Consider the following 18138-nt stretch of genomic DNA (forward strand, 5'->3'; position numbering starts at 1 on the left):
ACCGTGACGTCGAGCATGACTGCCAGAAACGGGGAATTTCTCGAAACGAGGGCCTTGTCTTTTGGACCGATGCCGTACCCGGGAGGGATCCTTCGGTGCCTGGGTGCGTCTCTACTAGTTTGCTAGCTATTAGTTCACGTACGCAGAAGCTACTGACAGTCAAGTTACGCGGATGGACACCTCTGGGGATTGGTTCCAGCGGCGCCATCCACTAACAGGGTTCACACGATTGCCAATCTGTCGACCAGGGGCATACACATAAGTCAAGTTACTATGGTACAATCGTGAAAAGTCAATGGAAACCGCTCGTCAGCTTGGTCGAGAATAGGAATAGGCTGCAGAAAGATTGGGCCCATGGGCCAGAGCCAGCGATCGGCCTCTACGGTCTACACAAAAAAACATGCTTTAGAGGCCGGCTGACATCAGGCTTGATCAAGGCATCTGTTGGAGGGAATCCAGGACTTCCAGGTTGCAACTGACGGCGGTGGGGGCGTCTTCCCGCTTTCAGGGTCCGTACCGTGCCAGCGGCAGCCTCTGGGAGGGAAACGGCCTGAATTGTCACTGTCCCATACGAGCTTGGCCCTGCTTGCGTGAGCATTCATGGGCGATCCGAACCTGGGAAAATCAAGGGTGCACACGGAGTGGACACACACTCTCTCCAGCTTGGCTGCCCCCTGCCAATGCCTGCCCCGTTCCCCCCCTTCCAATGGGCTGTGGCCTGCACCAGTGCAATGTGCCAGCAGGTGGGTGCGCCCAGCAAGCCCAGGTGCTAGGACCCGCGGCGGCAGATTCTCTGTTAGGGGAGGCCCGAATGAAACCTCCAGGAGCCAGCACGGGCACAGTGACGGGGCCAGAAAGGGTACTGTCAAAGGTGGCACGCCAGAGCTTGGCAAGGTCCCAAGGTTGGTGCATTGGATGCTTCAGTAAGGCAGGTTTGTGCCGAAGCCGTGGCGATGCTGCACTACAAGACACTGTATGGCAGATACCGGGGCCGGCGTCCAGGACGTGGTGCGCTAACAGCAGACCGGCGCTGCCCCAGCTTCTGACAGGGCGACCGCAGCACTGGACCAGCACTGCCCCGGCTCTCGTCTCCCATCTCCCAATGCAGTTCATCAATCCATCAAAAAGAGAGCTCAGTCGTCCGGCTGTCCTGTCCCATCGTATGTATCTTCGTTGAAGGTTTCCCTTGAGAAAAGAACCCTCTGCATCGCCTCGTGGGCCCCCTCCCGTCACTCACTCATCTGACTCCCGTCTCTCCCTCCCTCCCTCTCATTTCTCTTGAACTTGATCCCTCGCCCGAAGATCTCTGTTGAAGATCTCCGTAAGCAATAGACTGCCGGCGGTACGTCCTACGGTTGCATCATTGTCGGCAACACGAGAATGCGGCGGCCTTGAGTTCCTGTCTGTCCATCTGCACAACGACGTATCGATACCACCCTTTCCCGCTGCGCGTTGGTTTTCGCCGCTCGCCAAGACAGCATATACGCCTGTCGCCAGCATCAGCCCAGACTCGACCTGAATCCTGCGAGACCTGCTGCGCGGCTGTCTTGTCTGTCGCCCTCGCTCGCTCACATCTGACTCTCTCATCACGCCCGCCGCAGAGAATCCCGACAGAAGACGGCCCCCCGGTCGCTTGTTCCCCCCGTCACCCTCGTCACGGATCAAACTCCTCAGCTTGTTTCAGCCCGCCCCAGGGCCTAACCAAGTCGGCTTGAACCCAAGCCTCTCTACTGCATCCAGTAGTCGTGTTTTTCCATTCTGTATTTCGGGCCTGCTATTTGAGACCTGTTCCACCAGATATCAATAGAGCAACGACCCACGACGATCGCAGCAACCGCCATTGCGACTCTCCTCATCAGCCAGCCGCCCGCCCTACCGTCGCCAGCACCAGCCAACGGCCAATCCGCTAAAGTTAGTGGTCGCACTTCCGTATACGTGAGACGCCAAGCGACGACCGACGAGCCAGCGTGCCCAGCACCACTCTCCGACCCCCAAATCACCCGACTTTTTTCTTTCCTTCCCAAATCTCGACCTCCTCGCTCTGCAGAGGGGTCGCCGTCACAACTGCCCGCCCTGGCTCACCATCAAGAACCGCGCCATTCTCTCCTCGCCGAAGATCCCGGCTTTTCAGAACAACAGTCCACCTACGCCCAGTACCCCCAGTACGCCCAGCAGTCCTACCCGACCCAGCAGTCGCAATACGTCGACGCCTTCCCCCCGATGGCTTCCGCCAGGCGATCCGCCGGAGGCAGCGGCGGCAGTTTGGCCCGGAGCTCGGCCGACATCTTCAAGAAGAAGTGGCCGCGCGCCTTCTTCCTCCTTGCCACCTTGCAGGCCATCTTATGTATTGCGTTTGAGGCGTAAGTCTTTTTCCTCCCCGCCCATGTGCGCCCGGATCTTGGCGCGCGTCGGCCGGCTGATGACCGAGAATGCTGACCTGACACCCCGTAGCTACACGTTCGCCAGGTTCAACGGCAGCTTGAAGGATACGTCACAGTCGCCCTACAACACCGACACCGATGTCCAGGCTCAGCTCAAGACGATCCCCACCTTCTTGGCCCTGTTCATCTTTGGTTTCCTCTATGAGCTAGTTCTTGTCTGGGACGCGCTCCGCGTCAAGAACACGATCCAGGTTATTGGCCTCTGCATCGCGAACTTGGCCCTGATGGTCTACACATCCATCCAGGTCGACCAGATCCAGGATGCCATTGACATTCTCAAGACCAAGAACGCCGTCGAGGAGCTCGGCGTCTGGATGGACGTCAAGGGCCTCTTGATCGCCATTCCCTGCATCATCGGCGTCTGCACCGTCGGCTTCGGCTTGCTCGCCTGGAAGCTCTACCAGGAGTTTGCCTGGGATATCCTGAAGCACATCGGAGCCGACTACCGCATGAAGAAGCGTTTCTTGCACTACCAGGTGAGTATTGTTGAACCTAATCCCCGCCCCTCCCTCATGGCGACGCGCATCCCGGCTGACTCCCATCAACAGATTTACATCGCACTCCTCAAGTTCGATTTCTTCTTCTTCATCGGTTTCACGATCCAGTTCCTCGTTGTGGTCGGTGGTAACGTGTCCGACACCGAGTTCCGACTGACCAGCGCTGCCGTCCCCATCACGATCGCCATCCTGCTGGCGGCCGCGTGGTTCACCCGCAAGGAGTGGAAGTGGGGTACCATCTTCATCATGCTCCTCTACCTCGGTGGCCTGGCCTACTTCATCTTCAAGCTGTCCCGGATCTACGATGCCAAGAAGGGTATCCTCTATGCGCCCGTCAAGAAGTCCATGACCGCCTTCGCCGTCATCACCATCATCCTCATTGTCATGACCATCATCAACGCCATGGTCTGCATCCTCAACTTTGGCCACGGCCTCAAGCAGCACCTGCAGACCAGACCACGGGAGATGGACAAGGACCAGGCCTCGTATTCGATGAACGACGTCAAGCAGCCCCAGATGCCGAGCAGGATGACAATCGACTAAACCCAGGTCGCACAAAATAATGCGTGGTTTTATAGATGTGTATAAAATGGCACGATTTTCACGACTCTCCTTTTGCATTTTCTCCGCAAGATATCCGGCCCAATGGTTTGGCCTCGCATTCGGGGTGGTGGAAAGACGTGGCCGGCACTGCCGGTCCCCGGCTCCAGGTCCAGGTCGACGGGACGCAGGTCTGTCCCTAATTCACAAAGGGACCTCATTTCGTGGCGTTCAGCGATTTCATTTCCCTTTCTCATATTTTCTTTTAGCCGACTCGAGCTCCTTTTCCCAACATTGTCATCTGCGCTCAGCGACGAAGGGGATCCCATCTCTCAAAATCCCCCCCAGCTTTCATTAAAAGAGAAAAATCTCCTGTCTAGTGTGGCACCAATTCCTCTGGGGGGAAAGAGGGAAAAGAGGTGACATGTTCTTCGCCGATACAAAGCGAGCGAGCGAGCACTGGAAGTAGTAGTAGTACTAGTAGTAGATACCAAGGAAGACCAACCAACAGCAAAAAAATGAGAGCAAATTGAACTTCACACTGCACGTGTCTCTTGACGAGATTGCACGACCTGCGATCAACACCGCTGTGACCTGATCGAGCCCCATTATATTTCGTTGAGCTATAGGGGTGAAGGGACCGATCGTGGGCAACCGCTTTACGCTCCGAAGATGGCCAATAGTCCCGATCTGAATACACGAAGCCTATGGAGGTTGTACGAATACCTAGCCCCCTTGTATCGATTGACCTCACGAATTGCTTCCTGCGCAGGCTTGATGGGCGTTGTAGAAGATGCCCGTATATAGATACATACATGCATACGTATCTCCCTAGGTACACATAGACATCAGACGCAACAGACTCCATGTACGTACACACCCTGACGACAATCCCACTCCGAACCGTCGCCACTCTGTCAGGCAAGCAAGCAAGCACACGCATCCATCCAAGTCAAAAGGACCACTCGCGGCTCATTTGGTACCGTGTGTCATTAAGGCCCATTTTCAGGCCCCGCGTATATATATGCTGTGTGTACTGTAATTCACCGCTCATCGCTCAAGGCTCAAGCTCAGGACCATGCTCCAAAAAAAAAAAAAAAAAATTTAGTCTGCTAATTCCAGCAAATGCTCCAGACCAAATAGCGTCAACCGCGATGAGATTCCATTCCTTCCGTACGCCTACGCCGGAGTGAAAAACGCCAGTGACGCCAATGCACATATATGAAGTGTCCCCCAAATCATAATCAGTCATTACATACTCGGTTCCGCGACACCGTTGGGCCCCCGTGTCATGCGTGATGCAGTAAAAACGCCCGATGTCCTCCATGCGCTGAAAGGACAAAGACAAAACAAACGTCGAGAGGGAATCACTCGCTGACATTCATGATGCTCTCGCTGCGGATGATGCTGTTCTGGTGCTCGTCGCGCTTGACGCGGTAGAAGTGGTCGACAAAGTCGGAGCACTGCATGTGGCGGAGGAACTCCTCGTCGTGGGTGATGATGATGAGCTGGAAGTTGCTCTGGGCCCGGCGCTGCTCGATGATGCGGTGCAGGCTGACGGCCAGGGCGCGGATGTTGTCGCTGTCGAGGTTGGTCGTCGGCTCGTCGAGCGCGATCAGCCCGCAGTTGGTGCCGAACGACTCGGCCAGCGCCAGCCGGATGATGATGCACGCCAGCACCTTCTGCCCGGCCGAGCACCGGCCCCGCATGTCCATCTCCGTGTCGCCCTTGCGCATGCACACCCGGTAGTTGTACGCCCGCCGGCTCGTTGTCGACGCCTCGTTCTCGGACCGGATCGAGATCGAGTCGATGTCCGTGCCCTGGTACACGTCCCGCCACAGCTCGCCCGTGATTCGGTTCACCTCGTCCATCTTCAGCGCGTGGTAACGCATGATGGCATGGTCGAGCGCGTTGTTGTAGCTCTGCAGGTCGTCCATGGCTGCCTTGGTGGTCTCGAGCTTGACGTGTGTCTCGCGGTACTTGCTGGCTGCACCGGCGTAGTCTGTCTCCCAGTCCTTGAAGAGCTGCTTGAGTTCCTCGTCCTTGGTCTTGATCTGGCCCATCATGGCGCCTCGCTCCGCAGTCAGTTTTGCACGCGTAGACTCTAGAGCCTTGTATTCCTCCATGAGCCGATCGTAGTCCTCGGCTGCATTACGAGACTTCAGGTTTCGGATTTCAACTTGCAGAGTGTCGATCTGGCGAAGGTTCTTGCGGTAGTTCAGGTTGTCATTAATATTCTTCTTCTTGCGGCCGCTGTCACTGATCTCTTCCTTGAGCTTGTTGGTCCTGACTGCCAGCTCGCCCATGTCCTTCTCGGTGTGATCGACGGTCTGCTTGAGGGCTTGGATGGCGCGCTCGTTGATGCCAAGGTTGGAAGCACCGCCTCGTTCGATATACTCTCGAATGTCGCTCTCGACCATCTTGAGCTCGCTGACAGAGTTGGCAAGCTCATCACGCTCGTCTGTGATCTTCTTCTCCTTGCTACGGCCTCGTTGGATGACATCGTCCCGGATGGCTCTGGCCTTGGTGATGTCTGGCTCAATCGATTTTATGTCTTGGTCAGCCTGCTGGATGGTGGACTTCTGGTTGGCAATGTCATCTCGAATGGCCTGCAGTTGAGTCTGCACATCCCTCCTGCGCTCGAGCTGTCGGGTTGCATCGTTGACCTTGTTGCTCAACTGCTCCTTCTCCAACTCGAGGCGGCTGACCAGGTCTCTCATTTGCTGCTTGTCACTCTGGTGCTTGCTGATCTTGTTCTTGATGGCCCTCATCTGTTCATTGCAGTTATCTTGCAGCTCACGGATCTCGTCAGGGCTGCGGAGAGATCCGCCAGAGTGCTGCTGAGACATGAGCCTGTCAACTTGCACCTCGGCCTCGACGATGTCACGATGAGTATGTGCGATGTCTGAGATGGTCCGGCTCATGGACTCAACATCCTGTCGCTCTTCTGTCTTCTCGCGGACCGTCTCGTCCATCTCTTCCAGCCTACTGACGCTATCTGCTTCTTGCTCCTTAGCAGTCTGAAGTTCTCTGTCGAGCTCAGGCTTCTCTTCTGACAGCTTCATATACGTGTCATAGTACGGACGGGCAAGACGCAGTTTGCCTAGCTGTTCCTCACAGGCATCCAGGTCCTCCTGCGTCTGCGTCTTATTGTTGTCGTCAATGCCCTCCTTGATCCGCTGGATAAGCTTGGCCTTCTCCGCGGCACCTCCGAATGCACGATCGCAGAGGAGGCACTTGTTGTTCTTGTTCATCGCCTTCTGGCACTTGAGGTAGAAGTCCTTCATGGCATCAAACAGAGATACGTCCTTTTCCAAAGTCAAGGTTTTATCCTCGTACTCCTCAATTTTGCTGGGTAGGTCGTCGATGATGGGTGTTTCGCCGGGTTCGCACTCCTTCAGAGCATCTCGAACAGCCTCTTTGCACCTTTCAAGCTCGGCATCCCTCTTCTTCACCTTCTCTCTCGTATTCGAGAGGGAGAACTGGGCCTGCTTCTGGTTCTGCCGAGCGTCATCACGCTTCCGGGTAGTCTCCTCAAGTGCTTTGGTCTTCTCTTGAAGTATCTGCTGATAGTCCTTCTCCACCGACTCGACTTTCCAGGAACTTCCGACCAGGGCGGAAACCTTGTCGCTCCAAGTGTTTCTCAGCGACTCCAGCTTGCGCTTCTTTTCCTCGAGGGCATTCTTGTGCACGATGAGTTGCGCTCTGTCATCGGCCTGCCTAGAACATTCCATCAGCTCGCGGCCAAGCCGGTCGCTTTCAGCCTCGAGCTTGTAGAGGCTCTCGTTCTCTTGCTGTATCTTTGCGTCGACGCCTGATCCCTGAAGCTCTTGCAATGACTTCTGGAGGCGTTGCTCGATCTCGCCATGGGAAGCATCCAAGACAGCCTTGGCGCCCTCATCGACATCAATGGAGCTGAGTTGATTCTGCACGACGGTGCTCCTCTTCTCCAGAGCGCCTATTCGGTTCTTGGCGGTGTGCCGCTCCTGGGTTCGTGAGGACTTGCGACCTTCGAGCTCGGTGATGACTGCCGTCTTCTTGTCCTGCTCCTCGCCGTTCTCCTTCTGCAGGTGCTCGAGCTCGCGCTTCTTGTCGTTGAACATCTTCTGGAGTCGCTCGGTGAACTGCTTGACCTGCGGATCGTCCAGATCGCCATCGAAGCCACGAATGGCGTGAACCTCGGCGGCCTGGTGGACCAACTCGATGCGGGACTCGAGTTGGCGCTCATACCGCTCCTTGTCTGACTGAAGCTTGCCTCGCTCCGACATCTTGGCATCGAGATCTCTGCGTAGCTTCTGCATCTCCTTCTGGTACTCGGCGTACTGGAGCTTGTTCTGCTCCAGTTCCTCCTCGTAGCGGGCGACCTTGGCCTCGTACTGGGCGAGGGTTTCCTGAAGCCAGTCGTCGGACTCATCTAGCTCGTCGATGCTTCTCTTGAGCTCGTCGACACTCTCCTCGCGGATGGTCAGCTGGTGCTCTTTATTCCTGAGCTCGTGGACAATGTCGAGGAAACTGTTGGCCTGCTCATGCTTCTCCTTGGCCGCCTTGGCGGCGAGGTCCATTTCGGTGTCATGTGCATCCGTCAGCTCGACGAGGTGGTCGATCTCGCGCTGTAGAACATCGCACCGTTTCTGGCAGCGGTCGGCTTTCTCCTTGTCGGACTTGCAGTGATCCAACTTTTGGGCCAGCAGATTCTTCTTTTCGCCCTGCTTCTTCCGGATGACCTTGAGGTTGTCAATGGCCTTGGTGTACTTTTGGGCCTCGAAGATCTCGTCGAAGCGTTTCTTGAGGGCGCTGGGCTCGCTCATGGGCCAGAGGGACTCGTCCTGATGGCAGAAGATGACGGACTCGAGGATGGCGGGGGCGACGCCGAGGGTCTCGGGGACGAGGGAGTCCATGTCGACCTGCTTGGAGGTGCGGGAGCTGCGCTCGCCCAGGCGCTTGGTCTCGAGGGAGCTCTCGAGGGTCTTCATGGATCTGGCCGTCTTCTTGACGGTGACCTGGATGCTCCGGGTGACGACATGGCTCGTCTCGGGCGGGGTGATGAAGCGCAGCTTGACCTGGGCCAGGACCTCACGCTCGCCGCACAGCTTGGGGTCGTGGATGAAGGCGCCTCCCTTGCTGTTGGGGGGCTGCTCGCCGGTGGTGGCGTACTTGAGGCATTCGATGATGGTGGTCTTGCCGGAGCCGTTGTAGCCGACGATCAGGGTGAGCGGGGAGAAGAACTGGAGCGTCTCCCGGCTCATGGGCGCGAAGGAGCGCACGCCCGAGATGGACAGCTTGTCGATTTTCGACATGGCGACTGCGACTGTGCTGTGCCCGGATCGTGCGACTGCGACGGGTAGGTGGTAATTCGACGAGAGTAGGGCGGAAGTAGGGGTGCTTTCATGTCGGAAGGCGGGCAAAACCGGTCGACAGAAGCAGGGACAGACGAGGGTTGTGCAGAGGCCCGTCCTTCTTTGTCTGCGAGCCCCGAGTTGAGGTGTCGTCTCGGCCTGCTCCAGGTGTGAGCTGTGAACGATCTTTTTTCCTCCCTCTTGGAGAGACGCGTGCCTCTTTGCTGGGGGACGCGCCGGAGGTGGTACGTACTGTAAAGTCAGCTCCCTCCAGGCAGCAACGGCCCTATCACCGAGCACCCGAGCGTCTGGGCAAGAGCTAAAAAGGGGAACCCAGGGGGACCCGGAAGGACCCCGCAGATGCCGTGGATGCAGGGACTCCCTACTGCGTCATAGGGGACTGCTACGTGCCTAGAGAATCCTTACCTGGGTAGCCTCCCTGAAGTCCATACCTGATGACAGCCTTCCACTATTTGCCAATGTTGATGACGGTCATTATACCGCGCGCATGCGAGCAATAGAGTAGCCAAGCTGAGACGATGACTCGCACGTCCCATTAACCTATATGACAGATACGGATTGCCCAAGTTTCTGAGAAACAGGAAGGAATCAAAGCCGATAATCTGACATCTCATCAGTCCAAGGCCGCTGCCCGTGGCCTCCAGCTCAGACTGACCTCTATGAGACCAATCATGATTGGGCACTCAGTGGGTGGTATATTGATAGTCTTGAAGGCCGAGGTTACAATACATGTGTCTTAATTCTACAACCCTTTGGTCTCGACTGGATCAAAATGTGCACATTGGCGAACTCCATTTGCTTTGGCAGTCAATCGGGAGATGCAAGACTACATGGGGTCGTCCATGGTCCTCGCCATACCACGACAATCATTGTAGCGTTGGTTGAGATGTTTCCACCACCCGACCTTCCGTTAGCTGCCGGCCGGTCGGTTGGCCTGTCGGACAGAGGATTTGGTAGTGATAGCGCTTTGAGTAAGGAAACTTGTCTTGCGAGTCAAGGGGTCAAAAGGAATCGTGGATTCAATTTGCAAGCAACATGCGGATGGGTAGCTCGTAGATCAGGTCGACTTGCCCAATCACGAAGGCTCGATGTCATACTGAGACCAGCTGGAGCAGCTGGAAGAAAATAGGCACAAGCCACACATGGACTATATAGAATTCGGATATCAAAGTAGCGACAGGCGCCGTAAGATGTTGCTTCCGTTGACATTGTGTGGTAAGTATACCTCGTACCTACATAACGCAACGTCAGGCAGCTGACTTCTACAAGTTAGGTGTCAACTGAAGTGGATAGCATCCTGGCGGCATCTGCTAACTTGAACTGCCAGAGGGCTCGCTGCTCGCTTGAAGGTCAGGACTCGGGGCCGCTTCCCCGCAAGGCAATCCCCACTGAAGATCTTGGCCCAGCAGCGCTTCAGCAAGCCTGCGCTTCACCGTGTCATTGGGCTAGCGAAAGGCCCTGCAGCCCTGGGATCGAGCATCCAGAGAGAAAAAAAAAGATTTAGGGCCAGACGGACCCAGATCAGCACGAGAGCGCAGAGCCAAAAGATCTGCACCAACAAGTAAAAGTGAGGGCAAGTCCACTACGCAAGTTAACGGCACCGTCTTCATCCAACAATTGCCCGACCAGGAGCAAAACCTCCGCGCGCCGTGGGCCCTGAAAACGAAAACCCGCGCCTGGGTTTCGGCTCCACCGGGACGCTGGACTTTGCTGGATGGACAACACCAATACGTGCATACCATAGGACCTAGTATGAACCTTGGCAACGTTGAAGCCAGCTCGTGGGAAATGGCAGTTGGGGGGGTCAGTTGGAGGCACCTAATTAGCAACGGAGGAGGTGATGCAATAGGGGCAAAGCTCCCCCTGGGTGTTGCTGTTCCAAGGAACGGGCGCCCCGTATCGCATTCTGCCGCTGAGAAAAGCCTAGTGGCGGCGGGGACCCGTGGGCATTGTCCCAAGTCGGGCAGGATAAGGGACCTTGGGACCACGACTGACTGGTGACGGGGAGCCGGGAACTGGGAACTGGGGACGTCACAAGCCGATCCCTCTGGCTATCGAGAATTTGAAATCCCATCTTTAATTCCCGCGGCCCCCCCTTCACCTGACCTCTAGATACACCTCCACGCCCGGCTGCTGGATTGCACCTTTGTAGCATCGTGAGCGCCTCTTCTGGTCTTGCCTGCTCTCTTCCCCCTTTTTTTTCTCATCTCCCCACCAAGAGCCAAAAGACCAAGAGCCGAGAGCGCCGTCGTGACATGACGCTGCCGCTGCCCGGCCCTGCCACTGCCACCGACGTCAAGCCCAGCCAAACCCGGCACCACCCAGTCGCTGTCCCTGGAATCGTTTTCGGATAAGCTTCAGAGGCCGACGAGCGCCACGCCAACTGCGCTGTCCATCGCCTGTCTGTCTGTCTGTCTGTCTGTCTGTCCGTCGGTCGGTCAACGTCGCACGCTGCTGCTTGCTGCTGGCTTGCGTGCTGGTGCTGTAGACCCCGAATTTTATTTCCAGTCCAGTCCAGTGTCCTCGAGAGGTCCCAGCAGAGATCAGCGCTGGAGCTGTCCCAGACCCCAGGTGGGAGAAGGCATACCATGAACTACGACGGCCCACCCGTCGACATGTTCGGCTTCCCTCCTTCTGCGCCGGGCGCAGGTGGCATGAACCCCGTAAGAAAAAGCCCCATCCCCATTCCCATCCCCATCCCCATCCAATACCCATACCAACACCCATGGCAGCAGCTGTGCCGTACTTTGGTCGCATGCCACATTACATACAATTCAATCCCTACCCACCCACCTCCAGCTACCTTGCCCTCCTTCTCCGCGTCCCCCTCTCCATGCGTGCCTAGGTATACATACACACACACTGCACACAGCGAAAAGAGAAAGCCAAATTTGGGCTGCGGCATTGCGCCTCAAGTCGCATGGAGCACACTCTAATCTCGCTGTTGCAACCCGAAAACAATCCACCGGTCGCTGGCTGACACTCTTGGCGCTCTCTCTCCCCCCCAGATGACCGACGCTGCATCGCAAGACATCATGTCCGGCCTCTTCGACACCAATGGCATGTTCGCCAACTACGACGCCGGCATGCCCATGGCCCTCGACGTCGACGGCGACACCGCCATGCAGCAGTCGCCCCAGCACATGTTCCCGCCCGGGCCCGGGTCCAACGTGCCCACCGCCCAGAGCTCCACCGAGGGCACCCCCAGGTTCTCGTCCAACCCCGACGACAGCCCGGCCGCCCAGGCCCAGCCCCCGGGCGGCAACACCCTGACCGAGTTCACCAAGCGGAGGAACTGGCCCGCCAAGGTCGTCGAGGAGTTGAAGGACTACCTGCAGATCCTCGACCAGCATGGCAGGATCAAGTACGTCTCGCCGAGCGTCACCTCCGTCTCCGGCTACCAGTCGGACGAGGTCGTCGACATCTTCATGAAGGAGCTCATACACCCCGACGACGTCGGCACCTTTACCGCCGAGATGAACGAGTCCATAGCCAGCGGGAACCCTTTCCGCATGTTCTACCGCCTGAGGAAAAAGGACGGCAACTACACCATCTTCGAGTCCGTCGGCCACGCCCATATCGCATCGGCCAAGTTTGCGCCGAACCCTGATAACCAGACTGCCTTCTGCCAGGCCGTCTTCCTCATGTCGAGGCCGTATCCGACCAAGAACGCACAGCTGCTGGATTCTTTCCTGGAGCACAAGATTGAGAACGAGAGGTTACGGCGGAGAATCGCCGAGCTGCGCCGCGAGGAGGAAGAGGAGGAGGCATCGCAGCGGAGCTGGCTCGAGAGCCAAGACGTCTCGACGACGAATATGACACCCTCGGAGGACAACCAGTCACAGACCGCCCAGTCCGCCCAGACCGCGGCAGCAATCCAGAGCCAACAGGCCATGGACGCCGCCAACATGCCGCCGCCCGACAGTACGAGATCGCTCGGCTCCCTGCTGACTCGAGATAATCTGGAAGGTGCCACGGCAGGGAACCGTCCAGACTCGATTAGAGACAAGATGGCCAGATATGAGGCTGCTTCCCATACGGACACCATTGAGATGCTTACGGGTCTTCGCTACGTCGAAGGAGAGCGGAGTCGCGGCATCACGACCGGGAACCAAAGCCCGACTCTGATCAAGGGCGATGCCGGGATCGCGATCCCCGTGGACCGGGATCCAAGGACGGGGGAGAAGAAGAAGAAGCTCAAGGTGGCGGAGGAATACGTCTGCACCGACTGTGGTGAGTATACGAAAATGCTGATTGCGAGGCGGGATATTGTACTAACTCGGCATCAGGCACCTTGGATTCTCCCGAGTGGCGGAAAGGCCCCAGCGGTCCAAAGACGCTATGCAATGCGTGCGGTCTTCGGTGGGCCAAGAAGGAGAAGAAGAAAAACACGGGCGGCACAAACACCACACAAGATACTCCCGTGCCACTAACAGATCCGTAAAGGCCAGCTCGAATTACCCTTTCTTTCAACAGCGTGCAGTTATAGACAGATAGTTCGAGGCTCAGGAAATGGCGTAAGGCGCATGGCGTACGGGGGACGTGTGACTTATCTCGTAGTCACCTAGTTTACACGGGGAGGGAGCATCACCAGGAAACAGGCAAGCATGGAGTCGGGTACAAAACGACAAGGGGTTGGATTTTTTTTTATCGCGCTTGAGCGCGCCAGATCATGCTATTCTCGAGATACCAAGGCAAATTTTTTGGAGGGACGACCACAGGTGGCGGCGGCGGCGGCTCTGATGGGTGGCAGGATAAGTCGTGCCATATGGCAGAGGAAATCTTCTATCACGCTGTGATATCTATACAACGCAAAAATGCCTTGTGTGGAATCTTGGGGGATGGAATCTTTTTGTACAACAGAGAGACAATCGTGGACCAAATACATCAACATGATTCAAAACTGGAAGGACTGAATGATAGAGGATGCTCGTCCTGAGCGTCCGTTTGATATTTTACTTGATCATTACAAGAATCATTCGTATAGTATACTGCCGAGACGAAGTCAGAGATGAGGCCAGAGCCCACGAACGCCAGACACTATCCTCTCATAACTTGCTCCTCAACCACGCCAGCACGCCGGCGCCCGCCTTCTTGTCCTCCAGCTTTCCAGGCTCCTGCTGCTCGGGCCACCAGGGCCAGACGGCGGGCTTCTCGGCGTCCCAGACGCCGTCGAAGCGGGGCTCGCGCTTCTCGAGGAAGCTGCGGATGCCCTCGCGGGCGTCGGCGCCGCGGAACAGGTCGAAGAAGACGGCGCTCTCGAGGGCGAAGGCGCCCTCGGGCGACGCCGCCCCGCGGTACACCATGTCGCGCATCGCCCGCGTCGCCACCCCGCTGGTGCGCGCCGCCACCTCGCCCGCCAGCTCCAGCGCCCGCGGCAGCACCTTTTCGGGCGCCGTCACCTCGGCGAACAGGTCCGCCACCACCGGCTCCCGCGGCGAGTACGTCGACCCCGTCGTCACCAGGTGCAGCGCCCGCCCGGCGCCCAGGATCCGCGGCAGGAAGAAGGACGAGCACGCTTCCACTGTGGTTCGTGGAATGAGTCAGCAGGCAGCTTCTCGGAGGTACATGTATATGTATATATATATATATAGCAAAGCTGGAATGCTAGATGGGTACAAGGAAGGACTCACTGTTAATGCCCCGCCGCGCAAACACGAACCCGATCTTGGCCTCCTCGCTCACGATGCGGAAGTTGCACGGCAGCGTCATGGTGATGCCGACGCCGACGGCGTGGCCGTTGATGGCCGCGATGACGGGCTTGTTGCAGCGGTAGATGGCGAGGCTGACCTGGGCGCCGCCGTCGCGGTGCTCGCGGCGCTGGCGGTCGAGCTCGGCGGCGGTGGTGGGCGGCGGCGGCCTCTCTGGCTTCTTCTCGGACGACGGACCGGTGCCGGTCACGGCGGCCGAGGCGTCGCCCAGGTCCATGCCGGCGCAGAAGAAGCGGTTGCGCGGGTCCGTGGACCCGAAGACGACGGCCTTGACGCGCGGGTCCGACGACAGCAGCCCAAAGGCCGTCACCAGCGACGCCACCATCGTGTCCGTGAAGGCGTTGTTCTGCGCCGGCCGGTCCAGCAGCACCTGGATCACGGGCGTCGGCACCGGCGACGACGCCGGGTGGTGCTGCAGCTTGACCTGCGGCAGGGCGTAGTCATTGTACGAGAGCGGGTGCTCTGGGGATGTCATGGTTTTTTATCTGCTTCTTGCTGAGACTGGAGCTGGAAAGGTGCGGGTTGGACGTTGTGTGAAATGTGTATATACAATGTCAAGCTATAGGATGGGTTTCCAATAAAATTGGCCCTATTGGCAACAACTAAATGAAAGGAAATGGGGGGTTTGCGAACCGTGGTTATGGCGAGATCGTCGTATGTATAGAGTTGTGGTTGACGTTGGCGTACTCCCATAATATTCTCCAACTGCTTTTGGCGTTAACCGAGGGGGCGCGAGGAGGGGAGAGGGGTTCGCTGTTTGGGGTAAGCGAGGAACCGAGGCTCAGCGTTGAAGGGTATAGTTATGAAGACCAGCCGTTCTATGAAGACTGCAAACATTAGACCATTAAAATCGTGGCAGACTCCTGCTGATTGAATGGGTCTGGCAGCAATTGCAACTGTATACTTTGATCCACAATCTGAATTAGTATAGAGTTGCTTTTTGAGTCCGGCAGACTCCGATAGGCAACCTCCTCTGTACAAGGTAACACTAGCCCCCCCTTCCCCCTTCGATAACCCTATCTGGTCCCTTATCCCGTTGGCCCAGGCCTGCCAACAGGCACACAGACCTAGGCTATTTGGCAACCTTGAGCCCGCGCAGGTCCTCCCACTCGTGCACCAGCATGCCCAGGCACAGGTCGTCCCACCACCGGCGGTTCATGAAGAAGACCTCGCGCGTGCGGCCCTCGAGCTTGAAGCCGATGCTCTCATACAGAGCGAGCGCGCGCTCGTTGAAGGACGGCGTCCCGATGTCAACGCGGTGCATGTTGCCAAAGGTAAAGGCCCAGTCCAGGGCCCAGTTGACGGCCTCGCGCCCGTAGCCCTTGTTCTGGTACGCGGCCGCGATCTGCAGGCCGATGGCGGTCCTCATCTTGAATGTGTCCGCCTTGGGCTTGGACAAGACCAGCATCCCGATGGGTCTGGGCTTCGGCTCGTCCTCCTTCTCCTCCTGTTTCTTCTTCTTTTCACCCTCCTCGTTCTTGTCGCTCTTGTCGTCGTCGCCACCCTCCGCCGCAGGCTCAGGCGGAAGGCATATGAAGACGGCAATCAATGAGTTGTTGATGATGCTCTCATAGTCTTTCTTGCAGGTCTTCTCGGAAGAGGGGACGAACACATTGTAGTTGCTCAACCCCTGGCCGACTGGGTCGCTCCAGAGGTTCTTCCACAACCAAGTCCTATCGGTGTCATTATCTTCCATTTGGCGGAAGACGAGTCGCTTGGACTTGAAAGCATTGGCGAACGCCGTGACCATGGACTCCATTGCCATATTGTACGTAGTAGAGGTTTGAGCGGGCTAATATGTTTAAAGGATTGTTGTCCAATGACATACACCTGTGTGCGCGCGAGCAGCTCCTTACAAGCTTAACTATCGGATTGACGCGCAAGTGCTACATCCATCGTAGTCTCAAGTGAGTACACATCTAGGGATAAGAGACACTTATACTAATCGTTTCACCAAAGATATCATCAAGGACCTTCCTGTTGCGGTCTGGTGAGAGTAAGCACGATCGTGAGGGGAGTTACGAGAGAATACATGATATGCTCTGCAGGACTGGCCGCGTCTTCGGTCCCAGAGAGCCAACGATAGCGCCGCTCTTACGAAAGGGACATGGGGCGTACGCGGTCCAGGCAGCTACAACATAGATAGAGATAGACATGACCATCGAGCAATGGTGCGGGGTCATGATGTAGCCATAGGCTAGTCACTCCGTCGCACGAGAGCTGTGCCGTACAGGCACACATCTTGTCACGACATATATGGAGGTAGCAGAATTACACCAGGCTCAGGACAAGACAGTGGAGGTTCCACGACTACCTAGGTACCTTTTGGTCCGCCAATAGGGACTTAACAGGGTGGTAGTGATCAGCCTGCACTTATAGCGGGGCGTTTCTGCTCGATGGCTTGATGCCAAGGAGACCATACATGATATGCATCAAGCAGTCAATCAGTGATTCGTCGGGCTAGGTGTTTCATTTCGTGGTGCTCTTCGACTTACAACGAGCATAAGGGACGGTGCTCACCAGACACTCTAATCATGCAGCTCATCACAATGCGGAACCGTGACAGATCTCTTGCCTGGGTTCATTACCAAGGTACCAAGGTGGACTAAACAGAGCACACTACGGGGAAGATAGGTTACCTCCTAACCAAGGTGTTCTGAAGCTAGAATCGGGGTGCCCAGCTCCAAGTGCTGTGCCAAGACACGGCATCGGGCGCGCAGCTACTGTGACTCTCTCACTGCTGCTTCACTTATAATGCCATATGAACGAGAGAGTATGTTTGCTGTGAGGCAACCGATCAGAGCCCAGACTCGGGCTCAGAGCTCAGCCGCCATAGGACAACCCCTATTCTTCAGCTCCACGACTTTAGTTTCAGGTCCCCTCCGCCCCGCACACGTCATTGGCCTGATCTGGGCTCTGCTCCTCCCAAAGCTTCTGGAGAGCATACAGCACCTCTAATACCTACCCGACCGGCCGACTCTTCATTCTCTTTCCTTCCCTCTTCATTCGTGAGATAGATGCCAGACTGGTTCCGTACTTACTCGATCATAAACATACAGCAATCTTGCAACAAGCCCCTCCGACATAACAACGCACCATGTCATTCTTCGGCAAAGACGACGACGACCGCCGAGGTGGAGGTATGCTTGTACCCCGCCCCCAAGGGGAACATGTAGCTCATGTCTCTGTTGGGTAACTGTTGGGCTAACATGACACCACGCCATGTCCAGACTACCCCAGCGGTGGTAACGGTATGTAGAGTTCAGAAAGCTGCTCTCGAGGTGACTCCGGTCTAAGCGAATGTCTTGACAGCGACCCACGGCGGCTCCTACCCGGCCGGCGGCTACGGCGCCGACGACGACCTGCGCGCGGCCTCGGAGCACGCCAGCAGGCACGCCGGCAGCTCGGGCGACAGCAGCCTGTTCTCGAGCCTGCTGGGCGCCCTCACCGAGAAGAAGGGCCGCCTGGCCGAGGAGGACGTTGACGAAGACGGTATGTTTCCAAGCCGCCAAGCCGCTGAGGAAAAGGCCCCCCCTCCTCCCCCCCCCCCCCCCCCCCCCCCCCCCCCCCCACCCCCCCCCCCCCCCCCCCC

The 18138-nt window shown here is 57.1% G+C and overlaps 6 protein-coding genes across 6 annotated transcripts; 3 read left to right on the forward strand and 3 right to left on the reverse strand.

The window, feature by feature from the left end:
• Positions 1 to 706: 706 nt before the first annotated feature.
• On the forward strand, positions 707 to 3481 carry JN550_013640 (uncharacterized protein; the record flags this gene model as incomplete). Its single annotated transcript, XM_049312250.1, has 4 exons — positions 707 to 1160; positions 1832 to 2360; positions 2452 to 2917; positions 2990 to 3481. 4 exons carry the CDS (start codon positions 707 to 709, stop codon positions 3479 to 3481), a joined length of 1941 nt encoding a protein of 646 aa, XP_049164393.1.
• A 1364-nt stretch (positions 3482 to 4845) lies between these two features.
• Positions 4846 to 8775, reverse strand: JN550_013641 (uncharacterized protein; the record flags this gene model as incomplete). The annotated part of the gene is made up of 1 exon (XM_049312251.1): positions 4846 to 8775. The coding sequence occupies one exon, from the start codon at positions 8773 to 8775 to the stop codon at positions 4846 to 4848; it is 3930 nt and encodes a 1309-aa protein (XP_049164394.1).
• Positions 8776 to 11423: 2648 nt separating this feature from the next.
• JN550_013642 (uncharacterized protein) lies at positions 11424 to 13279 on the forward strand (the record flags this gene model as incomplete). The annotated part of the gene is made up of 3 exons (XM_049312252.1): positions 11424 to 11498; positions 11844 to 13068; positions 13125 to 13279. The coding sequence occupies 3 exons, from the start codon at positions 11424 to 11426 to the stop codon at positions 13277 to 13279; spliced, it is 1455 nt and encodes a 484-aa protein (XP_049164395.1).
• A 604-nt stretch (positions 13280 to 13883) lies between these two features.
• JN550_013643 (uncharacterized protein) lies at positions 13884 to 15021 on the reverse strand (the record flags this gene model as incomplete). The annotated part of the gene is made up of 2 exons (XM_049312253.1): positions 13884 to 14359; positions 14469 to 15021. 2 exons carry the CDS (start codon positions 15019 to 15021, stop codon positions 13884 to 13886), a joined length of 1029 nt encoding a protein of 342 aa, XP_049164396.1.
• Positions 15022 to 15618: 597 nt separating this feature from the next.
• Positions 15619 to 16311, reverse strand: JN550_013644 (uncharacterized protein; the record flags this gene model as incomplete). The annotated part of the gene is made up of 1 exon (XM_049312254.1): positions 15619 to 16311. One exon carries the CDS (start codon positions 16309 to 16311, stop codon positions 15619 to 15621), a length of 693 nt encoding a protein of 230 aa, XP_049164397.1.
• A 1332-nt stretch (positions 16312 to 17643) lies between these two features.
• Positions 17644 to 18138, forward strand: JN550_013645 (uncharacterized protein; the record flags this gene model as incomplete). The annotated part of the gene is made up of 3 exons (XM_049312255.1): positions 17644 to 17686; positions 17777 to 17797; positions 17859 to 18038. Coding segments are annotated over 3 exons (244 nt in total), but the record flags the coding sequence as incomplete, so codon positions are not given.

The sequence above is a fragment of the Neoarthrinium moseri genome (genome assembly GCF_022829205.1).
Source record: "Neoarthrinium moseri strain CBS 164.80 chromosome Unknown scaffold126_Wmoseri_CBS_16480, whole genome shotgun sequence".
Taxonomy (NCBI): domain Eukaryota; kingdom Fungi; phylum Ascomycota; class Sordariomycetes; order Amphisphaeriales; family Apiosporaceae; genus Neoarthrinium; species Neoarthrinium moseri.